The following is a 26,036-nucleotide window of genomic DNA, read 5'->3' as shown; positions in this document are numbered from 1 at the left end:
AGTGTCAGTATTTACAACTGGAAATTGGACACCTTCTGTGTTAAGTAAAAAACAAAATTGGTTCACCTAAGGCAGCCCAATAACACTAAAATTCTTTTCACGGATTTTAACTTTTACCCAAGGAAGAACTGCCTCCAGAAGAATAGAGGTTTAGTAATTTTATTAACTGCTTTAACAAATTACCACAGCTTATTAGGACAACGGCTGTGCTGGAATCATGCTAGCTTAGAACCTTGCTACTCAATTGTGTTAGTAAGAGAAGCAACATCAATATCACACAGACTTATTAGAAAGACAACTTCAGGCCTCATACCAGACACATGTAATCTAAACTGCATTTTAACAAGATCCTCTCTGGTGATTTATGTGTATAAATTATTTTTTGTTCTTCTCTTTTCTTTAAAAATTTTTTTCAATTATAGTTTACATATAATATAATATTATATTAGTTTCAGGTGTACAGAGTGATTAAACATTTATATAACTTAGGAAGCAATCCCCCTAATAAGTCTACTGCCCATCTAACACCATACATACTTATTACAATATTACTGACTATAGTCTCTATGCTTTACCCCACATCCCTATGACTATTTTTACAACTGGTAATTTGCACATTAGCTGGGACTTGTTAGAAATACAATTTGAGGCCTCATCCCAGACCTATATAATCTACTCTGCATTTTAACCAGATCCTCTCTGGTGATTCATGCGTATAAATTTTCTTTTTTTAACTTGAGAAGCACTACCTTACAGCAAAAAAAAAAAGATTAGAAAAAGAGGGATAATGCTGACCAGAATCAACTTAGTTGATTTTTTTCAAAACATGTCCTTCCTCTTCTATACAACTTGTCGACTACTACTCTAGCACAGTACATACACAGTCCTTCACTCTCTGCAAGTTTAAAAGTAGCATATGACAAAATAACTAGCACACATTTGACTAACAACAAGAGAAAGATAATGTTCAATTTAATTTGTCTGGATTACTAAAACTTTTTCAAGTAAATTCTTAACTAATGGGTTTTAACAGCTCACCAAGTCGGAGACATTGCCGCAAAATTCCTCCAGATGACATATTTTTTTCAGCTTCAATTTCAGTAAAGCCCAGAGAACTTGCAAATATGAGCACATCCACAAGGCTGATTAGCCTCTGCAAAAATGTCACAGAGGCTTCTATGGAGAGGCCCTGAGTAGGCTCAATATTCTCCAGCTCATGCTGTAAAGAATCAAGTTTGACAATTACATCTATATTCTGATAAAAATCTAATTTTATTACATCATTCCCCAATGTTCTAAATTTTATAAAAAGCCAGGCTTCCAGAAATCTACCACCACAAAGTGATTTCCTTATCATTTCATCTAAAAAAGGGCAAAGGAAACATACAGGTGAAACACTGTCAATCATTTCATATTCACTAACTGGCACATCCCTAAGAAATCAGCATTCCTTTTGGTACTTTCTTTTCTGTTGCTTTGATTTACAGCACATTCAAGTTTTAATCAATAAAGATGCATAAAAGTCATGTTTTCACACCAATTTTATAGAGTAGTTAAGTCCTTACTGTAGCCGATGTAGCAGCTGAAAGCAATGGCAGTATACCCCCACAAGCCATGACCATATTGTCCATCACTTGAGAGATGAGATGAATTGTGTTGTGTACAAAGATGACATTATCACTGCTATTCACGAAGTCCATAACTGTCTTTGTTGAATGGCTGTCCAAAGATAAATGGTGTTTACTGATAAAGCTAAAGAAAGGAAATCACAATTTGCCTACTTGAGGGGAGGGAGGATAAGAAGGTGCTTTTGCTTCATCTTGAAAGCTTGAGTAAGATAATGATGCAGCAGGCACATGGGGGTGTATACTTCCTCAGAAGATGCGGGCCATTCCATAGCAGCAGTTACTATCCAAGCCCTTTTCCAGTGCTGAAACATAAATACTATTCATCTGACACTTGATATAAAAAGTTGAACTAAAATATCCTTAACTGGGAACAAAACTGAGAAGCCATGTGGCAAACATTAAGAGGTAAATGGTGCTAAATGTGCTACTGAAAATGAATTTTCTACTAACATTTTCTTAGATAATTTCATAATATGCTTTTAAATGGAGTAAAAGTAGTATACAAATAACAATAAACAAATTAGCACTTTTAAAATCATAAATCATACAATCAAGGATAATCTGAAACACAGATTTTGTTATACCAAAAATTCACTGAAGAACTGGAAGTTATTCTTAAATGCCAATTTTTTAGTAGCTCTAATAATAAACCCATTTGGTGGATCTACCTCCAGGTGAATTACATACTGTAAAATATGTTACAGGAAATAAATGTTCAGCAAATTTTTAAAAAGAAAAATCTTCAAGTTTTTGTAATGAGACAGAGTAACTCATTTTTACAATGACAAATAAGTTAATTCAATAAAACCTTATCACAGAAATAACTTATACTCTATTTTTAAGCAATTAATTGCAAAATGTTAACTGTAAATTTCTTTGAAAACAAAGGCTAAAATTTATTATACAACATCTTCTATAATAAACATATGGACAAACCTTCTCCACATCTGTATATCTGTTTCTATTGAAAATAACAGATCAGTGAGCAAACGCTGGTGCATATGAGACCATTTGAATTCAGGAATACGAAACATAGTAGGTCTGGAATCCCTCCTTTGTCCGTTAACGACATCTGATGCTATTCCTTGCCCTGATTGCTCCTGTTGCCTTGACGTCTAATACAGAAAATTAAAAAGAGTAATAAAATAAGTTCAATTTCAAAGGAAGGCATTAATGAGTAATTTAAAACCTTCTATAAAATGCATCTAACAAATACATTTTAAGATACTAAAGAACCAAATTAAAGAAAAAATATCAATGAGTAATAAAAATACTTTAATACATTTAAGACAGTTGTCAAATATACTAAACTAGCACAATTCAACATACTTAACTTGGAATCACGTTAGTATTACCACCAGCTGATGTAGCGTTTTATAAAAGAATTCAGAGGAGTTCTTTATTTTGAATATTAGCATGAAAGAAAGGCAGTATCTGGATTATAAACTGGCTAGAATTAAGAACAACAACAACAAAAAGACAACAGAATAAAGAACAAACCAACAAACAGGAAGGAGGGAGAGAGAAAAGAGTTGAATAAAGTGGAAAAGGACACATGCAACCAATAACTGTCTCATGAATCCCTCTGGATACTAGTAAAGGAGAAAGCTGGGCCTCCAGATCTCACAAAAGCTTCCCTCCTTCAAATTAAACACACTTCATGGGACAATTTTAAACCACACACTTGTATAAAACAGTACACACTAGCAGGTGGTTCTGCAGAAATGTAAATCTAGATTTTGTTGGAAAATTAATGTGCTATGGTTGGGTTATCAAAAAGTATAAAACACAAGTATTTTTAATATTTGCTTTATAAAGCAAAATTATGCCAATCCTGAAAACTGATAGTAGTAACTTTTAGTGATGCTAATAAAAGTTGGCATTAAATGAACTCATACTACAAGCCAAATGCTGTGCTAAAGAAATTAAATCTTTAGATACATTGCATTTATGAAATTGCAAATAGGATACAATGAATTCTAAACAAAAATAAAATATACATATACTTGCTCTACTTTAACTCACGCAAATACATTTCAAGAAGACATAATCACCTCAAGCACAGGTTGAAGAGGTTGAGATGCCTCCACGTTAGTACTGGCCTTCAATTCCAGTTTCTCAGTATCTGTGGCAACACTGGAAACATCCAACCTCGCAATCTTCTGGTCAGAAGTGGTAGGAGACTCTAAGACATTATCATGAGCATCATTAATTGCTTTGGTTTTTCTAGCCAAGTCAGTTTTCTTCCCTTCATCCAGCATCTGACCAATGTCTGATTGCATAACTGTTTGTGAAGCAGTCGTGTCTGGTGAGGTAGCTGAAGACCCTGCATCTTTAGGATCTTGAGTTTCAGTATCAGCTTGCTTCTTACTTAAAGGTTCCTCCTCTTGAAGTGTTAATTTTTGGTCATTACTAAACATGTCCAGTCTTTCCCTGGCTTCAGTTGTATGGGGAGACAAACTATTTCCTTGAAGCTCTGTGGGTAGACTGGCTTCCTCAGTAGGACTACTATCTACCTTCAGTTCTACATAATCCTCATCATCTTCTTCCTCTCCTATAGACTTATCCAATAATTCTGGCGCCTCTGAAGCATCCTCTTCTGAAGGAGAACTTACTGAAGCAGTTACTTCACTGACAGTCATATCTTTGGCACCTGTTTTCAAAGTATTAGAGAAAATGGTCCCAACTTCCACTGTGTCAGAAGGTACTTCTAAATCACCTGCATTTGCTATGTCATTTATCGGTGTTTTCTCTAAAGGGACTTCATCCAGTAACTCTTCATTTCCTTGCCCAGTTTTCATTTCTTCATTAGCTGTCTTATAAGTCTGCAGTTCAATGTTGGAAGCAGAGTCAGAAGAGCTTGTCTTCTCAATGCTTGACTTTCCATCACTATTTTTGGTGACATGAGGAGACACAGGAGAATCCTTCGTATCTGATTGTTGGGATGCTCCAGAAACAGTTACATCCCCGCTAATGCCAGAAACTGCTTGAACTGAACTTGAAGAACATTGCCCTATATCATCAGCATTTCCCTGGTATTCCCTAAATATGTTGGCAAGGTTTTCTTTGTGTATTTCAAAAGTGACCTAGATGAAAGATATATAATTAGTCAAAATATGCAAAAAAATGAACAAAGCATACAGAACATAAATATATTTAACAACTTTTCAAATATGCAGTTTATATAAATGCAATAAAACAATTTTCCTGTAATATCCTTATAAAATGATGTCAATCACAAAATTATGAACAATCAAGAAAAATTATAGCTAATCTTAATGCTAACAGGTAGCATGCCATCAAACTACAATAAGAACATAGTTACTTAGACTATTTGAGATGTACAGGAAAAGAACCCCTAGTCTATTGACCTCTACCAACTTGTACCAGGATCTAAGTATGTACCATTGAAAAGTGTGTGGTGCACTAGATAACACATTGTTTCAACTGCAACGAAAACTCACTTTCCCCATGACTTATCCTCAGCAGAAATTAAAAACTATCAATTAAGCTCACAATTTGAGCATCTCTCTATATATTAAACTAGAGGCCTGATGCACGGAATTCATGCAAGGGGCTAGGCCCTCACAGCCGCGATGGCTTGTCTCAGCACTTGTAGCCCCGGCTTCATCTGGAAGGTCACCTGGAAGGACGTCCAGAAGGTCGTTCAGCTGTCCAGTCTAATTAGCATATTACGCTTTTATTGTTATAGGCTAGAAGCCTGGGGCAAGATATTTGTGCACTGGAGTGGGGGGTCCCTCAGCCCAGCCTGCACCCTCTCGCAGGAAGTGGGCCTACGCCAGCAGTCGGGCATCCCCCAAAGGGTCCTTAGTGCTGCCACAGAGGTGGGAGAGACTCCCACCACCGCCGCTGCACTCGCCAGCCATGAACCCGGCTTCTAGCTGAGCAGTGCTCCCCCTGTGCGAGTGCACTGATCACCAGCTCCTGCATTGAGCGTCTGCCCCCTGGAGGTCAGTGCACTTCATAGCAACCAGTCGTTCCGCCATTTGGTCGATTTGCATATTAGCCTTCTATATATAGGATTACTAAAACATTTTTTACTAAGCTAGAAAATACAAATTCTTTTAGAAGTGAAAATAAAATTCAACATTTCACCAAAGGTCAACGGTAATTTTCCAAGTCTGAACTGTCACAAATGGCCTGCAAGTTACAGTTATTCCAGCTATGCACCCATTCATTCCACTTGTATATGACTGACTACTATGTATTCAACACTGTCAGCATATCATGCTTAGCATTTTACCCAACTAAATGAAAAAAAAATTGATTAGGAAAAAGTATAAAAGTGAGTACTGTGATTTTTAATGTCAAAGGTTTGATTTTTTATCTCATCAATATTATCTTATAGGCAATCATTATGTTTGTCACTGGTGTTGCAATGGGAAATGTCTCTCAAAAGGTTATAATACTTGAAGAAAGTAGAAGCATAATTACAGTTTATCAATGCAAGAATTGTTTGCTCCTATAACTTGTGAGAGATATATAGTAAATTGAACCTTTAGTCAATAAACTGTAATTGAGCCCTAGTATAGAGGGATGGTAGTGGTTAATAACAAAATGATTTTTTATGCCCAAATATCCATAGGCCTTTTTGAATCACAGGGGAGTATACACATGGGTAAAAGGCAAGGAAAAATAATAATAAACAATGCACACATTTTCTTCTATAACTATTAATGTACAGTACATTCATGCCATGATGTGATATAGCTAAAAATAAAAATGTTCAGGACTCCTGCCGAGGGAACAGCTGGGTGCACCCAACCTGAATCTGCAGAGCACGCCCCACTGGGGGAGCTAGAGTTGGAGACTCTGGCAGAGACTGCATGGTATGGCTCTGGAGTAGGGGCCCCAGCTGAGTTCCTGACCATGCTGCCAAGTAGGAGACCCACTAGCCCAGGGGTGGGCAAACTTTTTGACTCGAGGGCCACAATGGGTTCTTAAACTGGACTGGAGGGCCGTAACAAAAGCATGGATGGAGTGTTTGTAAGGTTTGGGTCATTGGGGTATAGGGGTGGGCAAACTTTTTGACTTGAGGGCCACAATGGGTTCTTAAATTGGACCGGAGGGCCGGAACAAAAGCATGGATGGAGTGTTTGTGTGAACTAATATAAATTCAAAGTAAGCATCATTATATAAAAGGGTACAGTCCTTTTTTTTTTTTAGTTTTATTCATTTCAAACGGGCCAGATCCGGCCTGCGGGCCGTAGTTTGCCCATGGCTGCACTAGCCCCATCCTCCTGACCCCAGTAACCCCACCCTACTAAGCTCTCGCCTTGTGGAAGGGTCTATGAGGCATGGCCAGCCTGGGCCCACTCTACAGTCTTTCTTCAGAAGGCTGTGGAGGAAGATCAGGCAATCTTGGGGGGTGGCTGAGTAGCAGAGGTAGAGGCAGACCTCAGAAAGCCTTTGGCCTTTTATTGATTTGCCCCCAGCTCAGAGCTCAAAATAAACATATAAGATAAATGTCAAGTAATAAGAAATCTGGAGGAAAAAAGGAGGTGGAAAATAACTAAAGACAGTCTAGGTCAGCCATGGAGCTGGCCCGTTTGAAATGAATAAAACTAAAAAAAAAAAAAAAAAAGACCGTACCCTTTTACGTAATGATGTTTACTTTGAATTTATATTAGTTCACACAAACACTCCATCCATGCTTTCGTTCCGGCCCTCCGGTCCAGTTTAAGAACCCACTGTGGCCCTCAAGTCAAAAAGTTTGCCCACCCCTGGGCTAGATCATGAAGACGGAGCATTACAGACTGTGTTAAAGACTGAATTTTATTCTGAGTGAGAGAGCACCATTAGAGAAATCCAAGTACAAAGGAGACAGGATCTGATTTCTTACAGTATCAGTTTATTTAGAAAACTGACTTTAGGGAGATCATTTCTGCACTGACACTATCACCTAAGGAACACAAGTCACATAACTACCAATCTCACAGTGATTTTCAAAATACAGATCACTTATCTCTACAATAGCCAGTGCTAGAATGAGTTTAGTTTTCAATAATCGTTTGCTTTTTCTTATTCAAATTAAGGATTTTTAAATTGTTTTATTATGAAACTTATTACTAAATCTCTTGCTAGTTCTGCATCCCAGGAAGGTCTTTCCTTGGGGCTGTGGGACTATCTCTTTGCAACATGAATATCAAGGATGGTGGGGCCCTGTCTCCTGTCCCTATGGAAGTTCAGAGCCTGGGTACTTGACTTCAGATGTCAAAAATGTATAAGAATACTAATTTTTCTTTTGGATAAAAGCCAGTGGATTGTACCTGCTTCTGCACTTGTAGTCAAATCTATTCAAAATAGTGCTTTGCCTTTCCTAAGCAAACCAACTTGTTTACTATTTCTTCTGTAAATATGTATATTAGAAATGCTTTTTAAATTCTAAAGTTGACTTTTAAATTTCCCCTTGGTGTACTCCAACTGCCTAAAAGCAAAATTGCCAATGAGCAATTATCATTGCTGTGATCTTTTTTGATACTGTTTTCCTAATGGTATTTGTGACTGATAATTCCTAATTAATTACCAGATATTGTTCTAAATTACCCAGCTAAAAGACTAGTCATTAATCTTCACAATCATTTGATAGCTAATCTATAGCTGTTTGTAATGTTTGGAAAGCACTTCTATAAACTACTAGTTAGAGATACTCTTGAGCAAATAACTACAACATTTCTTTTGCCGTTACTTTCAATTAGCACTCAAATTTACTAATTAAGAGCTAAAAGATGAATACATCAAGAAATTACGATTTTAATAATATATTTTTTTTAATTCTAACTTATAAAAAATTTACTTTTAAATGTTAGGCAATGTTTAGGAACAGGCTTTCTTTTTAAAGCAAATGCATCTTTTTCATTGTACTTTATTTTCCTATGGAAATACAAGCTGAATATGATACACTAACTTCTAATTCTTAGGTTACCAACCTTCCCACAGTTGATAAATAAGACATGTCTTAAAAAATAGCTAAGTCTTCCCATATGGAGTAGCATCCATAAGCATAGCTCAGTGATTACCACCACACAATATATCTTTCACAAAGACTCTGATCCAACACCTTGCAACAATGGTATATGATAACACATAACTAAGTTAAGATCAGATTATAAACATGTGTATGCTTATAAAAATTTACTGATCTAATTTATGCAAATCACATTGATTATAAATCTAAATACTCTGGTTCTAACCCTAACCTCTTAAGTGCTACCCTAATACAACCTGACTTGAATAATATCAAGAATAAAGCTTATGCTATCCTAAGAAAACTACCTAAAAGAACAGATAGGAAAATTAACATCATAAGTTCAATAACAAAGGACAAGAAGCCCAGGAGGAAAACAAATCATATATATATAATAAGCATATACTCATGGAATAAACATTTTTAATATATTTTTATTGATTTCAGAGAGGCAGGGAGAGACAGAGATAGAAAGGAACATTTTTTGAATAGCTAGTGTATTTTGATGGGGTCCAGAAGATAATACCCCAAAATATAGCATGTTGGATACTGAATATTTTATAAAGAAGAAACTTAAGAAACAGGTACAGGAAAAACTCTGACCTCTCAATCCTCCCCTGAAGTGGATCATAGATTTTAAAAATATCACTTCCACCAATTTTTCCAAGTAAAGTTTTGGAGATAGCCAGAATATGAAAAGTAAACTTGAATCATTTATTCAATCATTCCTTCCTAGAATTATAAGTGGTCTAACAGCATCCAATATTAATTGCATCAAAACTACAGCTTTTGCCCTAACCGGTTTGACTCAGTGGATAGAGCATGGGCCTGCAGACTGAAGGATCCCAGGTTCGATTCCAGTCAAGGGCATGTACCTTGGTTGCGGGCACATCCCCAGTAGGGGGTGTGCAGGAGGCAGCTGATCGATGTTTCTCTCTCATTGATGTTTCTAACTCTCTATCCGTCTCCATTCCTCTCTGTAAAAAATAAAATATATATATTTTTAAAAAACCTACAGCTTTTGCTTTTAATTTTACTTCTCCATAATATGATGCACTATCTACACTTAATTACATGCAGCCATTAAAATTCATGTAAGGAAACAACAGCAACAAAAAACCAGACTCACAGAAAAAGAGATCAAACAAACTGTTGCCAGAAGGGGGTGGAAGTGAAGAAATGTGAAAGGGAATGTAGTAATGTTGTGATAAGTTTGCACAGTGATACATGATTACTAGAATTAGTGTGATGATCACATTGTATGATATACATATAAATGTTGAATCGCTCCAGTGTGCACCTGAAATTAATCAATATTGTGTACCAACTACATTTAAATAAAAAATAATTTTAAAAGCACTAGCCCTAGCTGGTTTTCTCAGTGGTTAGAGCACCAGTCATGGACTGAAGGGTCCTGGGTTCGATTCCAGTCAAGGACTCGTACTTCAGTTGCTGGCTCAATCCCTGGCCCCATTGGGGTGCATGCAAGAGGCAACCAATTGATGTGTCTTTCTCACATCGATGTTTCTCTCTCTCTGTCACTCCCCCTCCCTTCCACTCTCTCTAAAAAAAGCAATGGGAAAAAATAACCTTGGGTGAGGATTAACAAAAATAAAAAATCAATTAATTAATTTTTTTAAAAACACTAAATTACCCAATGCTGGTAAAGTTTTGAGGGAAAAGGTACACACCATTGGTATAACATATTAGTACAGCAAGCTCTAAAACAGGGGTCCTCAAACTATGGCCCGCGGGCCACATGCAAATACAAATATTAAATTTGTTCCTGTTTTGTTTTTTTACTTGAAAATAAGATATGTGCAGTGTGCATAGGAATTTGTTCATAGTTCTTTTTTAAACTATAGTCCGGCCTTCCAACGGTCTGAGGGACAGTGAACTGGCCCCCTGTTCAAAAAGTTTTAGGACCCCTGCTCTAAAATGTAGTGTGGCAGTAAATACAAAGAGTGACAAAAATATCAAAATATCCTCTTGATTCTTGGGAATTAAGCTAAGAAGAAATAAAGGAAATGAGAAAAGGAACAAATAACTATTTCACCTGTCCCTCTATCCTCCAGGTACTGAGTAAGGCACTGTACATTCATCATTCTCATTTCCATTTTCTGACAAATGAATTAATAAGCATCAGATAAGTTTGATAATGTGCCCAAGACCTTCCACAGGAAGCCAAATCCAGAATCACCTGAGTCCAAAGTTTTTTCCACTACAACACGACGACTGCCTAAATGTAAGAGTCATGGGCACACAATTTTCTGATACTGTTCTAGAATAGGTGTCTGCAAATTACAGCACTCACACTAACTCCAGCTACAGTCTGCTGTTCTAAATAAAGCCTCATTAAAACAAAAATAAATGTAAAATATTCATGTAAGAAATATATCATTAAATGAAATTATAAAATATTAGTATGATAATAATTTTGTAAGAAAAGAATTATATGTATGTATACATTTATACATATAACAGAAGATACAAAGTTTTACATCAAAATGGTAATACTAAGTCAAACACGGGTGAGTCGATAATGGGTGATTCTTGGTTTCTGTGTGTATACACTGGTACTAGGTTCCAAATTTCCTACAATTAACACATATTATTTTTAAAAGTATAAAATAATAATAAATACTATTTGGTTAACAAATTAAGTCAAAGAACACTTTAGCAATTAAGTATAAAATGGTGACAATTCATGAAATGTGGAAATTTTTATAACACTTAAATTTATTTTAAAAATATGAAGCTTTTAGTTCCATTATATAACCACCATAAACTCACTCATATAAACACGTGCATGTTTATATATTCCAGTTTATAGCTTGTGATTTTTTAAAAAAATACTTTTTAAAAAACACTTAGAAAATTCTAACAAAACTGACTTTCACCTGCTTTTTTATCCAAGCTAAACTGTATTTTCTTCTAATATAAAATGACTGACATTTGTTTAAGCCATCATTGTTAACCACAAGTAAAATCTTAAGATATTTCCAATATAATCCAAAGCAATTAAATACCTTACCCAAACTAGTCATATGGAGGAAAACATAAATCATATTGTACTTTTAACTCAAGTGTGAATTAACTTTTAGTTGATGATTATTTCAAGTCATAGGGCCATTCTAAACTTAGGGCAATCAATATAGGTATCTACAGTTTTTAGTCTTATTTGTTTAGAAAAATCATTTTTGAACAGTTCTTCAAATTTGGAATATATTAAATTATTTTAAATTTTAATTAAAGAGTAGAAGCATGTTAGCAGACCAAGTGAAAATAGTATTATTTAATTACTCAACATCGATGTTCCATTTAAAGCATAAAAAAAATAAGAGAAAAAGATAAATACTGAAAACCTAAAGAACTCTCAAGAAAAAATTGGAATTAAAATATTACTCTTAACAGGTACATATTTGAAACCTTCTGACCAAAATAACCAACACAGTGCAGTTATACCAGAAGAGCCTATTACTGCTTATAAAACCTAGTCCAGCTGTCGGAGGAGAGGGATACAGTGACAAACAGCTTCCCTGCTACAAAGGTGGCAGGAAATCTATCAAAGTGGACAATAAAATTGCAATTGAGTTTCTTTGGCTTTTTATAGCAGCTGAATGAATCCTGTGTAACTCTGCAAAACCTATCCAATTCTGCAGCATTAGTTTACACACTAGTACTTTATCAAGAACCATGTTATAACTTTGAGATACTAAGCTTTAAAATGGCTGTAAAAAAGAAAAATAAGCATTATTCCAGTATCATATGCATGAAAATATTTTTAAAGCTTTAGAATGAATACTTCCCAGAGGGAAAAATTTGATTCCAATAATTTCAGCAGAATTTTAACAGCATGCAGCAAATTGCTCACCTAATTACTGAATCCCTTCAGCTCCATACTAAACATCATTAAATATTGATTTGAAAACCTTAAAGTATAACCTGTCCATTTTATTTTAATAATAGATGCCAAGATATTAAAATTCCAAAATAATTAACGAGTGATTTCAAATAAATTACTGTGTATAAACCTTATGAAACAGAAAAGTGTCTGGTCAATAAAGGAAATTCAGCCCTAGCTGGTTTGGCTCAGTGGACAGAGCATCACCCTGCTGACTGAAGTGTTCCAGGTTCGATTTCAATCAAGAGCACGTACCTCGGTCGCAGGCTACTCCCTGGCCTGGGTCCTGGTCAGGGCGCATGCAAAAGGCAACCAATCGATGTGTTTCTCTCACATCAGAGTTTCTCTCAGTCTTCCCCCTCTTTCTTCCACTCTCTTTAAATCAATGGAAAAATATCCTCAGGTGAGGATTTAAAAAAATAAAGGAAATTCACACAAAGAAAACGAAAGGATGTTTATTAAACATTAAAATTAAAGATGAAAAACATAAGACTAAACTTGTAACTTTAAATTTTTCTTACCCACCTCATGGACTTAAGTAAAGCTTTAGCATTTATTTTTTGAAGTATATTTTAACAGCAAAAAGTGCACATATAAAATTACTCAATTAATTTAATCAGAACTTATTCCGCTTTATAACTAATTCTAAAACTTGAGTCAAAGACAGGTTCTTGGCTCAACGAAGGCAAAAGATACCTCTCCATAAAGCAACTATATTTTCTTTGCAGTTTTTTGTTTTGTTAATCCTCATCTCACCCAAGGATATTTTTTTCCACTGATTTTTAGAGAGAATGGGGGGGTAGGGGGGAGAGAAAGAGAAAAAAAGAAAGAGAAACCACCATGTGAGAGAGGACACATTGATTAGTTGCTTGAGGGGATCAAGCCTTGAACCGAGGTACATGCTCTTGACCGGAATCAAACCCGTATCCATTCAGTCTGCGGGCTGATGCTCTATCTTCTGAGCCAAACCAACTATGGATGCAAAGTTTTTAAGATCTGTTTAAAGCCATATGTCACTGTAGTACAGAAAAATATAACCTGATTAATCAAAACTATATAGCTAGCACACAAAATATAAAGCCTACTTTGGTTTGTTGTGTCTTAAAAATACTGATTTCAAATAATACATAAAAACACAATTCATATTTCTTCCTTTAACAGTCTCTGCACCATAACATATGCTCCTAGAAAGATTAAAAAGGTTTACTTTATTTTTTTAAAATGCAGTATGGGATCTTTACTGGGGCCCATATTTAATTTACATAGTATTCCTCTACTTTCCATAGCTCTAAAGAGTATATCACATTATGTTAGTAGCTTAGTATATAAAGGTGAAAAGCAGAGAATTTTATAACAGTTGGTAAAAAATAATTCCCTGTACACAAGAGAGGTGTTCGTAATTTAGACTGTATAACAAGGGCTTTTTTAAAAAGCAGATTTCAGGGAACATCCCATGAAATTCAGATGGATATTCTAAGGTGGGGTTCATAATAAAATGCACACCCCAAGTTACTCTGATGAGGTGGTCCCCAAATTATACTCTGTGTGACTGGACATGGGAACTTTAAAGGTAGTTGCTGCAGCTGCTTCATGGATCACTGGTGAGGGAAGACTGAGACACCAAGGCATACACAGGTGGCTTGGGGCCACATGACAGTTGAACCAAATAGCGCCAAACAACGATGATGTAGTTCTTCCTTCTTCACCTTGCAACAAATATGTAATGTACAACTGCTAAGTACTCAGCACCATGCATAGTTCTATGAAGAAGTGTAAGAGCTTTCATATCCCTGCTAATGAGAGCTTACAATTAACAGCCAAAATAAGAAATCACTTTTAACCAATAATATATGTGAGAGGCATTACAGAATCATACATGATTAAATGCTAGTCTACCTTTGCTCTATTACCCATTACTTCTCTTCTTCATGTACACTACACTCATTCCTTCCTGCCTTTTTCCGTTTTTATATGTTATCTCCCATATTAAAAAGTAACTTCTTCCAGGATAAGATCTGTTCCTGTCTCACCTTTCATAGTAATTAGAAGGTGCTCAAATAGAAGAAGATAGAAAAAAACAAAAGGAAGAAGTTGAAAGGGAAAAAAAGAAAGATAAAGGTAGACAGTGGAAGAAAGAAGATGGGCAACTGGAGTAAGATATGAGGCATAGTGACCAAGAATAAATAAGAGAGTCCACCTGCTGTGTGACCAACTGAGAGATGATGGGAGGAAGACAGCAGAGATAAAGCCAACACAGATTCACTAAGGACAGAACAAACAGAGAAAAAGAGAAATACGTTGTGGGGAGGCAGACAGCAGGAGGTACAGAATGGATGCAGAAATGCTGGAGGGAAAAACAGAGCAAGAGAAAGAGAGGAATAGGAAAGCGGGAAACAGTGGCTCAATGAAGAAAAAAAGAACAAGCAAAGAAGGAGAGAGCTGGCTAGGCAGTGATAGACAGTGGCCACAGTCAATGCCAATAGCCAAGGAAAGGGTTGTAGAATTTGATTAGTTAGAGGTTAAAGAGAGACAGGAGGGAGGAGGAGAGGGGGGGTAAGAAAGAGAGGAGAAGGAAGAGGGGCAAGAAGGGCACTATCTACTTTTGTATTCAATCTAATGTACTACATTACTTTGATTTAAGTATTAAAAAATCCACCGTCGAATAGATATGTAGTTATGAAAGGAGGGCCTGACATACTCCCTGAACAGGTCTCCTGGGCTCCCACGGTCTTCAGGCAGTACGCTAAGGATTACTGCTCTGAAGGTTATATTCCTCTAACTATCCTTCCTAAGGAATTGAACAAACTAGAGTGTATACAAAAGTACTGAATTAACATACACTATTAAGAAAATCTGAAAAATTCAATATATACTGGCACTTCCCCAGAATTCCCCCAGATATATCTGAAATTCAATTTAAATGTATATGATGCTCAAACTCGACCCATTTTTCTCCTGAGTGTATAAAGGGAAACAGTTCTAGCAGAAAATCCAGACTGCAGCAGCAGAAACTAGCATAGCTGGGCATCTTCACAAACTAAAGAAAGTCAGTTAGACAAGAGGTGGCAGTTTCTGAAAAGTGCCAAATAGTAAACATATCAGGCTTGGGGACCATACAGTGTCTGTTGCAAATACTTAACATTTGTGGCATGAATGGCAGCCATAGAATATCTATATATATAAAAGCTTAAGTAACCGAACAACCGATCACTATGATGCTCACTGACCACCCGGCCTCTAGTATATATATATATATAAATGGGAGTGGCTGTGTTTTAATAAAACTTTATTTTCAGGAACAAATCAGGCCAAATTTGGCTCAGGCTATGTTTGGCTGAACCCTGCCTTAGACTAAATTGGTCAGTTCAAAATGTAGTGACTAAAACAAAGCCATTAAATGTGACTTTACAAAATCACTTTTTTTCTTATTTAGCACTGAATTGTTCTCAAACATAAAATTTGTAGGGTAATGTCTTCCAAACTAAGATATCTTTGCAACACCTTATGATAGCAATGCACTATTGTCTCACTGAGAAGGAAAAATCAGAATGAATAAAACCTGGGTATATTCCAATAACTAAAACCTAATACACACACACATATTTAAGAACTGGCAATGCATTTCCAATTCAATGTCAAAATATTCCAGAGTAATAACTATAATCCTATATAACAAAAGGCTAATATATGCAAATTGACCAAATGGCAGAACCGGTTGCTATGACTCACACTGAACACCAGGGGGCAGATGCTAAATGCAGGTGCTGTCCCCTGGTGGTCAGTGTGCTCCCACAGGGAGAGTGCAGCTCAGCCAGAAGCCCTGAGCCAGGATCATTGCTGGCAAGCACAGCAGCGGTGGCGAGAGCCTCTGCTGCCTCCACAGTAGCACTAAGGATGGCTTAGGTCTGCTCCCCACTGTGGCGCTGCAAGCCGCTCCCATCGTGCGAGCCTGCAGCAGGTGTAGCAGGGCCAGGATAAGCAGGAGCCGCAGGCAGGAGCAGCAGGCAGGAGTCAGGAGCTGGCCTAAGCCGTCAGTCGGACATACCCTGAGGGCTCCAGGACTGTGAGAGGTCACAGGCTGGGCGGAGGGACGCCCCCCCAAGTGCATGAATCTCATGCACCAGGCCTCTAGTAGTCAATAAAATAAAACACTTAAAGATGTACCAAATTTATCATTTCTCTTCCTTCTACTCAATTAACAATATAAATAATTACATATTTATAATCCTTCTGAGTATAAAAAATAAAACACAAAAAGTATAAGCCATAAAAGAAATAAATTTTACATTATATGAAATGTAAAATTTCCTCAGAAGACAAATGACATATATTCCAGATATGGATAAGCCACAAATTGCCAGAAGCCATTCATAAACATAAATAGTAAATGGTTATGACCAAGAATATATAAAGAACTCCCACAAAACAAGAAAATGCAAATTAATATTATGGTGGTATAGCATTTAAAATTCACCCACACTGCAAGTTTTTAAAACTCCAGCCATACCAAGTAATGAGAAAATATGAAGCAATGAGAACTTATTGCTGTTGAGAATGTAAACTAATACACCACTGGGAAAGAATTTCAATTATAATGTTCAAAATCTACATCATAGAAGTCAGCAATTCCACTTCTAGAAATATATAGAGAAACTTCCAAATATATACAGAATATATCAAAAAAGCTCATCAACTGTTAAATGGGTAAATTCATACATGGAATACAATACAAATGAGAAAATCACTACCACACAGGTCAATATGAATGAATCTCAAACAATAAGTAAATAAAGTAAGTTGCAGAAAAACACATTTAATATGGTATCACTACGTTAAACATAAACATGAAAAAATGGAATTGTTTAGAGTAATATATATGTTGTTAAAAATAAGACAGAAATAATAAAAACACCAAATTCATGCTAGTGAGGGAGATGGGAATCTAACAATGGTATACAAATCAAATGGGATAGGAAATCCAAATTCATAAATAGTAATAGGTACATTATTCCTTATACTTTTTTGCATCTAGAACATTTCATTAAAAATTTTAAACAACTATATTTATATATAGCATTTGTATATATAAATATAGATATATTTATATACAGCATATACATATGCTGTATATAAATAACTAACTTACAGTGGCTTAAGGTAAAAAAATAAAATAAAATTTTTCCAAACCAATTTTTTAACTGGCTGAAACATGACCAGAACGCAAACATTTGCCAGAGCTTTTCTGTTTACTCAACCACTTTACACAGAGCAATAACCTCTCATCTTTGAATATACTACGCCATCTTGTGTTCAAAAGTTTCAAACCACTATAAAATTCGAAGCACCACATCAGAATACACTTACTGGAAAATATGCTGTTTCATGAGGTTTCACTTTATTAAGTTAAGCACACATAAAAATAACATTTGGGGAAAAAACTTTTGTTTCTGAAGAAATTGTGAATACTTTATTTTTAGTTATTCCTTGTTTTAATTGTTCATTTCACTTTCAGGGGATAATCTGCCTTTTTTCCCTTGATTTTAAATGAGTAAAACTCAAAATTATAGATATTTAAAATGCTAAAATAGTCTTTCGTAAAGAAACTTACCTTTGAATGCGTAATTGATAAGGTGTCTACCCACACACGCCAGCCACCCCACTCATATTTGACTGCATGATAAAGTAGAATTCTGAATATGGCATACACCATTTCTGTTATCTTTTGCTCATCAGAATTCTTAGGATTGAAGTAGCAGAGAGAAAGCATCCACTCTTGCCACACAGAACACTGTAGCAAGCTCCTGAAAATTATAAGAGGATACTGAATTACTTAAAATAAATCATCTGAAAGAATTCTAAAAAGAAAAAGTTCAGAACAAAATAACTAAAACATCCACCTTTATCTACGTATTCAAAACAATTAAAGAATGTGGTACTGAAAGCTCAATTTAACTATATGGTATATTACTTATATGCCCTTAATGACAAAAGCATATGGAAAATTCATTTCACAGTGTTTTTTAAAGCAATTTTTCTTAGAACAAATGGGCTTATTCAAAGCTGGACTTGAAGACTGCAAATACATACTTTCTCATATGCTTACCTTCTATTTTCTCTACTGTTATTAAAAAGTTTAATCATGTCAGAAAGAAAAGCTCTGCGAACTTCCATGCTCTCTGAGCACTGAGGAGAATTTCGAAGGAGGGTCGCAATTATTTTTAGTATCTCTGTAAGACAATTCATAAATCAGTAAAAGACCAGAACACTATAAAATTTTCTTAATGGAAGATCATCCATATATTGGAATGTTTCACTTCCCTGATATAAATGTCTACTAAAAACATCCTGTTTTATGTTATAAAAAAAATCATAATCTGTTGAGAATGACATTTTGTTCATTAGCAAGCATCCATAAACAAGAATGTTTTTAAATATCACAGCTACAATGTGTAAAAGTTGAATTTTAAAAGGTTATAATGAATAAAGTTAAATTATGAACAAATTAAATAATGGTAAAACTACTAACAACTCTCCCTAATCTCTGCCAATTAATAAAGTTGATCTTAAAAAATAAAACAACCCTATAATCTAAAATCTCAGAAAAAGAGAATAAATTCTCAACTTCTTCAACAAAATTTATGGTATGCACATACCCTTTTCTTTATCATCATGAATTTTAAAAGATATCAAGATTTTTCTTCCATAATTTTAAAAGTAAAATTAGTAACAAAACAAAACCCCAAAGAAATTAAAACCTACGCAATACCCTAAACAAATACAAATAAAACTACTATATAGTGGTCTTAAACAAAATGGTCTAAGTTTTTTTAAGATAAATTTTAATTCTTATTGAATTTATTGGGGTGACACTGGTGTCTAAATTTCTTACACTAAGCTTTAAAAAAATAAATTCTTTAAAATGCATGCTTAAATCCACAACTTAAAAACAAAACATCTAAAACTCTGAATTTTAAATTAAATACATCAAAGTTTTACCCCATTAAAAATTTAGCAATTCTAAGCCAGCCTTTGCTCAGGTTTTTGGTGGTTCTGAAGCACTAAATTTAAATTATCAAACATAAAAATACTTTATCATACAATTAACCATATTTGGGGAGTAACATCTTAATTCTTCTAATGAAAATGCAAAATTTCTCTACCTAAACAATGACAATGATAATTAAAATAATGATGATGATGATGATGACAGCCACTAAGTTTTAGAATATACTATTGTGAGGAACTGTTTTAATAAAATACAAGTATTAACACATTTAATCGTTATATAATGATAGCTATATACTATTATTACCCTCATTTTAGAGATGAGAAAACTAAGGCACACAGAAATCAAAGTAATTTACCCAAAGTCACAAAACTATCATGACATATAGACAAGGCTGAAAGCCAAGCAGCCTATGTTTTTAAACACCAAGTATGTCTTTTCTAAGATAGTACATTATGTAGACAATAATACTCGAAAATTCTTATTTAAGTAAGTCATCTTCCCCATAAACACATAAAATATATTTTATATTATATTACATTATGTTATATTTTCAAGATTTTCTCCCTGAAGGCTAAAAAAAATTAAACTTCAGATACATGTGTTTTTAAAACGGGTAGTAAAATAGAATACCACAAACACAATTTAACACACAAAACGTAATTAGATTTCAAAAATCCACAAACCAGTTATTTTAATGTCAATAATCTTAAAAACCAAGATGAAAATGTAAAGGTATTTAAAAATTCTAAATATCAAAAGAAAAAACTGTTAAGTAGACTAAGTTCATAAACAATAAAGTAGGCAAAGTTTTCTATTTCAAATTTAGTATTCTTAAATTGACAGTAATTTAAGATGAAAGCCATCTCCATGGTTCATGTAATTTAGCTAGACATTATTAAACTGTGCAATCAAAACTTTACTGAAAATCTGAACATACATTATATCAAGATCTTATGCATATAATTCTTCAAAATCTCTATATAAACATTTCCACATAACCTAAGGTCAATTTGAAGATAAATTCAACATCAAACACAAATAAAATTAATGTTGTATCACTGCCTGTAGTGAAATATTCTTTAATGTGTTTTCAACAATATTAACCTTAGGTTTTCATAGTTTAAAAGTATAAAAGAAAAAGGGAACTAAGAGAAATGGATGAAGGTGTTCACTCAGAGGGTACAAATGTCTAGTTATAGGGTGCCCATGCTCTGAAGATGTTATAGAAAGCACAATGACCAAAGGTAACAACACGTACAGAATATATGAAAGTTGCAAAGAGAGATCTTAAACATTTGCACCACACATACAGACACAAAATTATATCTATAGATGTGTTAACTAACCTCATTGTGATAAACATTTCAGATTATATACATATACCAACCATCATTAAGTTGAACATCTTAAACTTATGCAATCAAAAACCAATTTTTAAAAAGTATATTAAATACATACGAGGATTTTGTATCTTTACTGAAGAATCAGGATCTGGATGCTGTTTACGTATCACTTGTGTACAAATCTGTTCTATGAGAATCTACAGAAGTAAAACAATAGACTGTATTATCATTATCACTGTATCACCATCCCCATTAATGAGCTTTAAGTACAACACTTAACAATGTTAATTAAACAGTACAATGTTATCATGGTAAATGCCTTCTACACTATATTAAATGATTTCAACATTATAACTCTATTTTTACTTAATCATAAAATGAGACACCAAATACTCGATACAATGGAAGAAATACTTTAAAAAAGACCACATGCTTAATAATTCACATAATAACAGATTTATTAAGATGCAGCCACATCTCATTTATATAACTAATTTCAAAATTGTACATCAAACCTAAATGATCTTATTTCATTTATACACTATCAACTCATTATACAAGCATTTTTATTGTAAGAAATTAGTAAAATTAAATTCTAACTACATTCCTACCTCAAAGAGGACATTATACGTGGTCATTGTGATTAAATTTGTGTGAAGCAGGAGTCTTTCAGCTAACAATGAAAACAATCCATGTCCAAGCATGACTTCAGCTTTTCTTCTGTGATGACAGAGAAAGAAATAATCAAATGCACAGTTTTATTATCCACTACTTAATATGTATGTTGAAGGAGACACGAAAATGTATTTCACATGACCAACAATTCCAACTCAGTGACTCTCCCAATTTTCTTCACCCTCGAACTTGTAAGGCCATAAAATCTTTAAGGAGAGAAATACAAACTACAGTATAATCACAGCTAAAGTTTTAAAAATTGCAAGACTAACTATGCACAACATAGCCAAAATCTCCACCAAAATCTTCAGGGCAATTATTTATTAACTAGTTGCTATTCTCTGACAGTACTGAGCTAATAACCTCTACTGTGGATGAAAATCTAAAACCCAGTAAGTAGGTTAAGTAGAAAAACAATGTGGAGAAAAAGGCAAAAGAAATATAAGAAATTAAGAAAATTAATAGCGTGAAAATAAATACACCAAAACTAAACTTCCAAGAAATTCTTCAGAAACTGAATTGTAAATTTTAATTTTATACCTGAGTTTGTCCATTTTTTTCTGCAAATGGCTGAGTAGCAAATATTTTAGACTTTGTGAACCATATAATCTCTGTAGCAACAATGCAACACTGCTGTTGAAACATGAAAACTGCTATAGATAATAAACAAATAAATTCTTGTGACTGTGTTAGAATAAAACTTTATTTATAGGCAGCGAGGGATTCAACATAAAAACCACAGTTTAACAACACTTTTCTACCACGAAAATTGTTAATTTTCATAATAAACCTACAAGGTTTATTATTTTCATAATAAACCTACAAGGTTTATTATTTTCATAATAAACCTTGTACAAGGAACTACAGGTAAAATAAAAATGTCCACATTCAACTAAAAATAAGGAAGTTTTAGTTTTTAATTATACATACAGCAGAACACATTATGTGACAAATACCCAGGTTAATATGGCAGTTTTGTAGTACAGATAAAGCAAACGATGATCAAGTCAACTGAAATGAAGTCTTCCAATGTATCTAGAATTCAATTTATACATGTGTTCCCATAATGAACAAAAAAAATTAAAAATTTAAATAAGTGTCAGAGAAGACAAACAATATACTGCAACTCCTTTATTTCTAATGTGTACAAACAAGATTATGTTTAAATAGTTTATCAACAAAATTAAACAAAAGAGACTGCTTTTTGTAAAATAAGTAATATTCTACAGTTCATTTTAGATTTCATGCATACTTACTTTGGGGCCAGATGTTTTAAAAAATAGCCTATTGCCTTGAGAGCTTGCACTCTGATTCCTTCACTTGTTGATGCCAAAAGTTTATAGATTACCCTAAATGAATTAAAATTAAGAAAAAAATACTGAGGGTAGTAATCAAAAGATTTAAAATATATATGTATATATGTCTAAATTTTTTCATACTCATATGATTATAAATCTAATTTCAAGATATGGGTGAATTTAATATACATTTATAACGTTTTAAAACACCACTTTACTAGATGCCCAGTGCACAGATTCGTGCATGGGTGGAGTCCCTCACCCTAGCCTGCGCCCTCTCGCAACCCAGGTCCAACCATCCCCAAGAAGGATGTAGCAGTGCCAAAGTGGCAGGTGGCAGGGAAGGAGCCCCAGCCAGGGCAGGTGCAGCTCTGCTGCCACCACTTGATAGAGCTGCCAAGGAGGTAGGAGAGGCTCCTGCCGCCGCAGCTGTACTCGCTAGCCATGAGTCCAGCTTCTGGGTGAACAGGGCTCCCACTGTGGGAGCGCAATTGACTACCAGGGGGCAGATCCTACATTGAGCGTCTGCGCCCTGGTGGTCAGTGCACGTCATAGTGACCAGTCGACCGGTTGTTCTGGTCATTCAGTTGTAATGGTAGCTTAGGCTTTTATATATGTAAATTGTCTTTAAAAAATATGACTTTTTGCCAAAACTGGTTTGGCTCAGTGGATAGAGCGTCGGCCTGCGGACTGAAAGGTCCCAGGTTCGATTCCGGTCAAGGGCATGTACCTTGGTTGCGGGCACTTCCCCAGTAGGGGATGTGCAGGAGGCAGCTGATCGATGTTTCTCTCTCCTCGATGTTTCTAACTATCTATCTCCCTTCCTCTCTGTAAAAAATCAATAAAATATATTTTTTAAAAACATATGACTTTTTTTTACTGGTTTTGCTCAGAGGTTAGAGTGTCCACCTATGAACTAAAGGGTCAAGGGTTCGATTCCCAGTCAAGGGTATGTACCTCAGTAGCAAGTTCCCCAGTCCTGGTAGGGGTGTGTGCAAAAGGCAACCAATTGATGTTTCTCTCTCACATCCGTGTTCCTGTTTCACTTCCTCTCTCTCTCTCTCTCTCTCTCTCTCTCTCTCTCTCTTCCCCTTTCCCCCTCCTCCCTCCCTTCTACTCTCTAGAAATCATTGGGAAAAATATCCTTGGGTGAGGATTTTAAAAAACACCCACTTTAAATATAAAGACACGCATACATTAAAAGTAAGTGAGGAAAAAATATACAGTGGGGCCTTGACTTACAAGTTTAATTCATTCCGTGATGGAGCTTGTAACTCAAATTACTCATATGTCAAATCTTAAAGTGAACGAGTGAGACACGTGATGCTGGGCTGATGTTGTGGCGTTCACTGTGACATTCGCTGTGCCAACTAGCAGTGGGGTATCTGAAGCTGGCTCATAACCCGAATTTTAGCTCGCAACTCAAAGCAAAAAATCGGCCAAGAGATGGCTCATATCTCGAAAAACTCGTTAGTCGGGAACAATCGTAAGTCAAGGCCCCACTGTACCATGCTAACACTAATCAAAAGAAAGCAAAAGTAGCTATATTGATTTCAGACAGAGCAGACTTCAAAGTAAGGAAAGTTATCAGGGATAAAGAAAGGAATTACATAATGATAAACATGGCAATCCTCCAAAGGAGAAATAATAGTCCTTAACATGTATATGCCTAACAATAAAGTGTAAAAGTATGTGAGGAGAAATAGATGAATTCACTATCATGGTTAGAGACTTCAATATCTCTTTCTCAGAAATGGACAAACCCAGCCGGCAGAAAGTCAGTAAGGACATAGATAAATTCAACAATATCATCAATCAATTAAATATAACTGCTATGTGAGCATATACTAAAAAAGAAGGGCGAATGAAAATCAGTAATCAACCCTAGGAAACTAGAAAAAGTGATTAAAATTGAATCTAAAATAAGTAAAAGTAAATAATTAGTAATAGAATACAAGTTAACAAAATTGAAAATAGTATAAAATAATGAAGATAATCAACAAAACCAAAAACTGGTTCTTTAAAGAAAATCCATAAGCTTCTAGCTGACCTAAGGAAAAAAAAGAGAGGACCCAATTTACTAATAGCAGAAATGAAAGAGGAGATAACACTACAGATCCCACGGGCATATTAAGGATAATAAAAATACTATCAACAACTCAATGCTCACAAATTCTATAACCTAGATGAAAGAGATCAATTCCTTGAAAGACACAATCTGCCAAAACTCACAGAAGGAAAAAATAGATAATCTGAATAGGCTTATATCTACTAAAGACATTAAATAAATAATTAATAATAGTCCAAAATGGAAAGAACCGAGCCAGATGGGTTCACTGGTGAATTCTACTGAACATTTAAGGAAGAAATTAAACCAATTCTCTACAATATCCTTCACAGAATACTTCCTAACCTGTCTCTGAGGCACCAATACCAGAAAAAGACATTACAGGAAAATGACAGACCATTATCCCTCAACAAAGATTTTTTTTAAAGCCTCAAAAAAAGATTCAAATCCAAAAAAAGTATTAAAAGAATTTATATCATGACCAAGTAAGGTTCTGCCCAGATATGCAAAGCTAGTTCAACATTTGAAAATCAATTAATGTAACCCATCACATGAACAGATAAATAAAATTACTGATCATATAATACAAAGTTAATATAAGACAGTCTATATATGAACAATGAACAAGTATAATCCTAATATATAAAAAGCCAGGGGATGTCACAAATGAAACAACCGGATGGACAACCAAACAGCATGCTGTGTGGTGTGACAAGGCCAGAAGGGCGGTTAGTGAGGGACAACCAAACGACTGAACAGCAGGCTGCATGGGGCGATCAGGCCAGCAGGGGGACAGTTAGGGTAGACCAGGCTGGCCGAGGGGGACAGTTTGGGGTGACCAGGCCGGCCGAGGGGAGAGTTTGGGGCAACCAGGCTGGGAGGGGGGGGTAGTAAGGGGCGACCAGGCCAGCAGGGTGGGGCAGTTAGGGGTGACCAGGCTGGCAAAGTGAGGCAGTGAGGGGCGACCAGGCCAGCAGGGGCAGTTAGGGGCAATTAGGCCAACACATAGAGGCAGTGAGGGGTGATCAGGCTGGTAGGAGGGGGGCAGTTAGGGGTGAGCAGGCAGGCAGGCAGGTGAGTGATTAGGAGCCAGCGGTCCAGGATTTTGAGACTGCTGGAATTT

General features: G+C 35.2%; 1 protein-coding gene across 5 annotated transcripts in view; it reads right to left on the bottom strand.

Moving 5' to 3' along the window:
* LRBA (LPS-responsive vesicle trafficking, beach and anchor containing) overlaps positions 1–26,036 on the bottom strand; it is a 554,230-nt gene that overhangs the window by 444,077 nt on the left and 84,117 nt on the right. For all 5 annotated transcript variants that reach the window (XM_006770131.2, XM_006770133.2, XM_006770134.2 and 2 more), the window contains exons 18-26: positions 22,804–22,896; positions 21,484–21,592; positions 20,988–21,069; positions 18,624–18,747; positions 18,129–18,321; positions 3,683–4,714; positions 2,565–2,743; positions 1,566–1,719; positions 1,039–1,219 (exon numbers count right to left, since the gene is read on the bottom strand). In XM_006770131.2, coding sequence (XP_006770194.1) covers positions 1,039–1,219; positions 1,566–1,719; positions 2,565–2,743; positions 3,683–4,714; positions 18,129–18,321; positions 18,624–18,747; positions 20,988–21,069; positions 21,484–21,592; positions 22,804–22,896 — 2,147 coding nt within the window. The remainder of the gene's footprint in view (positions 1–1,038; positions 1,220–1,565; positions 1,720–2,564; positions 2,744–3,682; positions 4,715–18,128; positions 18,322–18,623; positions 18,748–20,987; positions 21,070–21,483; positions 21,593–22,803; positions 22,897–26,036) is intronic.

This window comes from Myotis davidii, unplaced genomic scaffold (genome assembly GCF_000327345.1).
Source record: "Myotis davidii unplaced genomic scaffold, ASM32734v1 scaffold323, whole genome shotgun sequence".
Classification (NCBI taxonomy): Eukaryota; Metazoa; Chordata; class Mammalia; order Chiroptera; family Vespertilionidae; genus Myotis; species Myotis davidii.
This window is presented reverse-complemented; position numbering and strand designations above follow the sequence as displayed.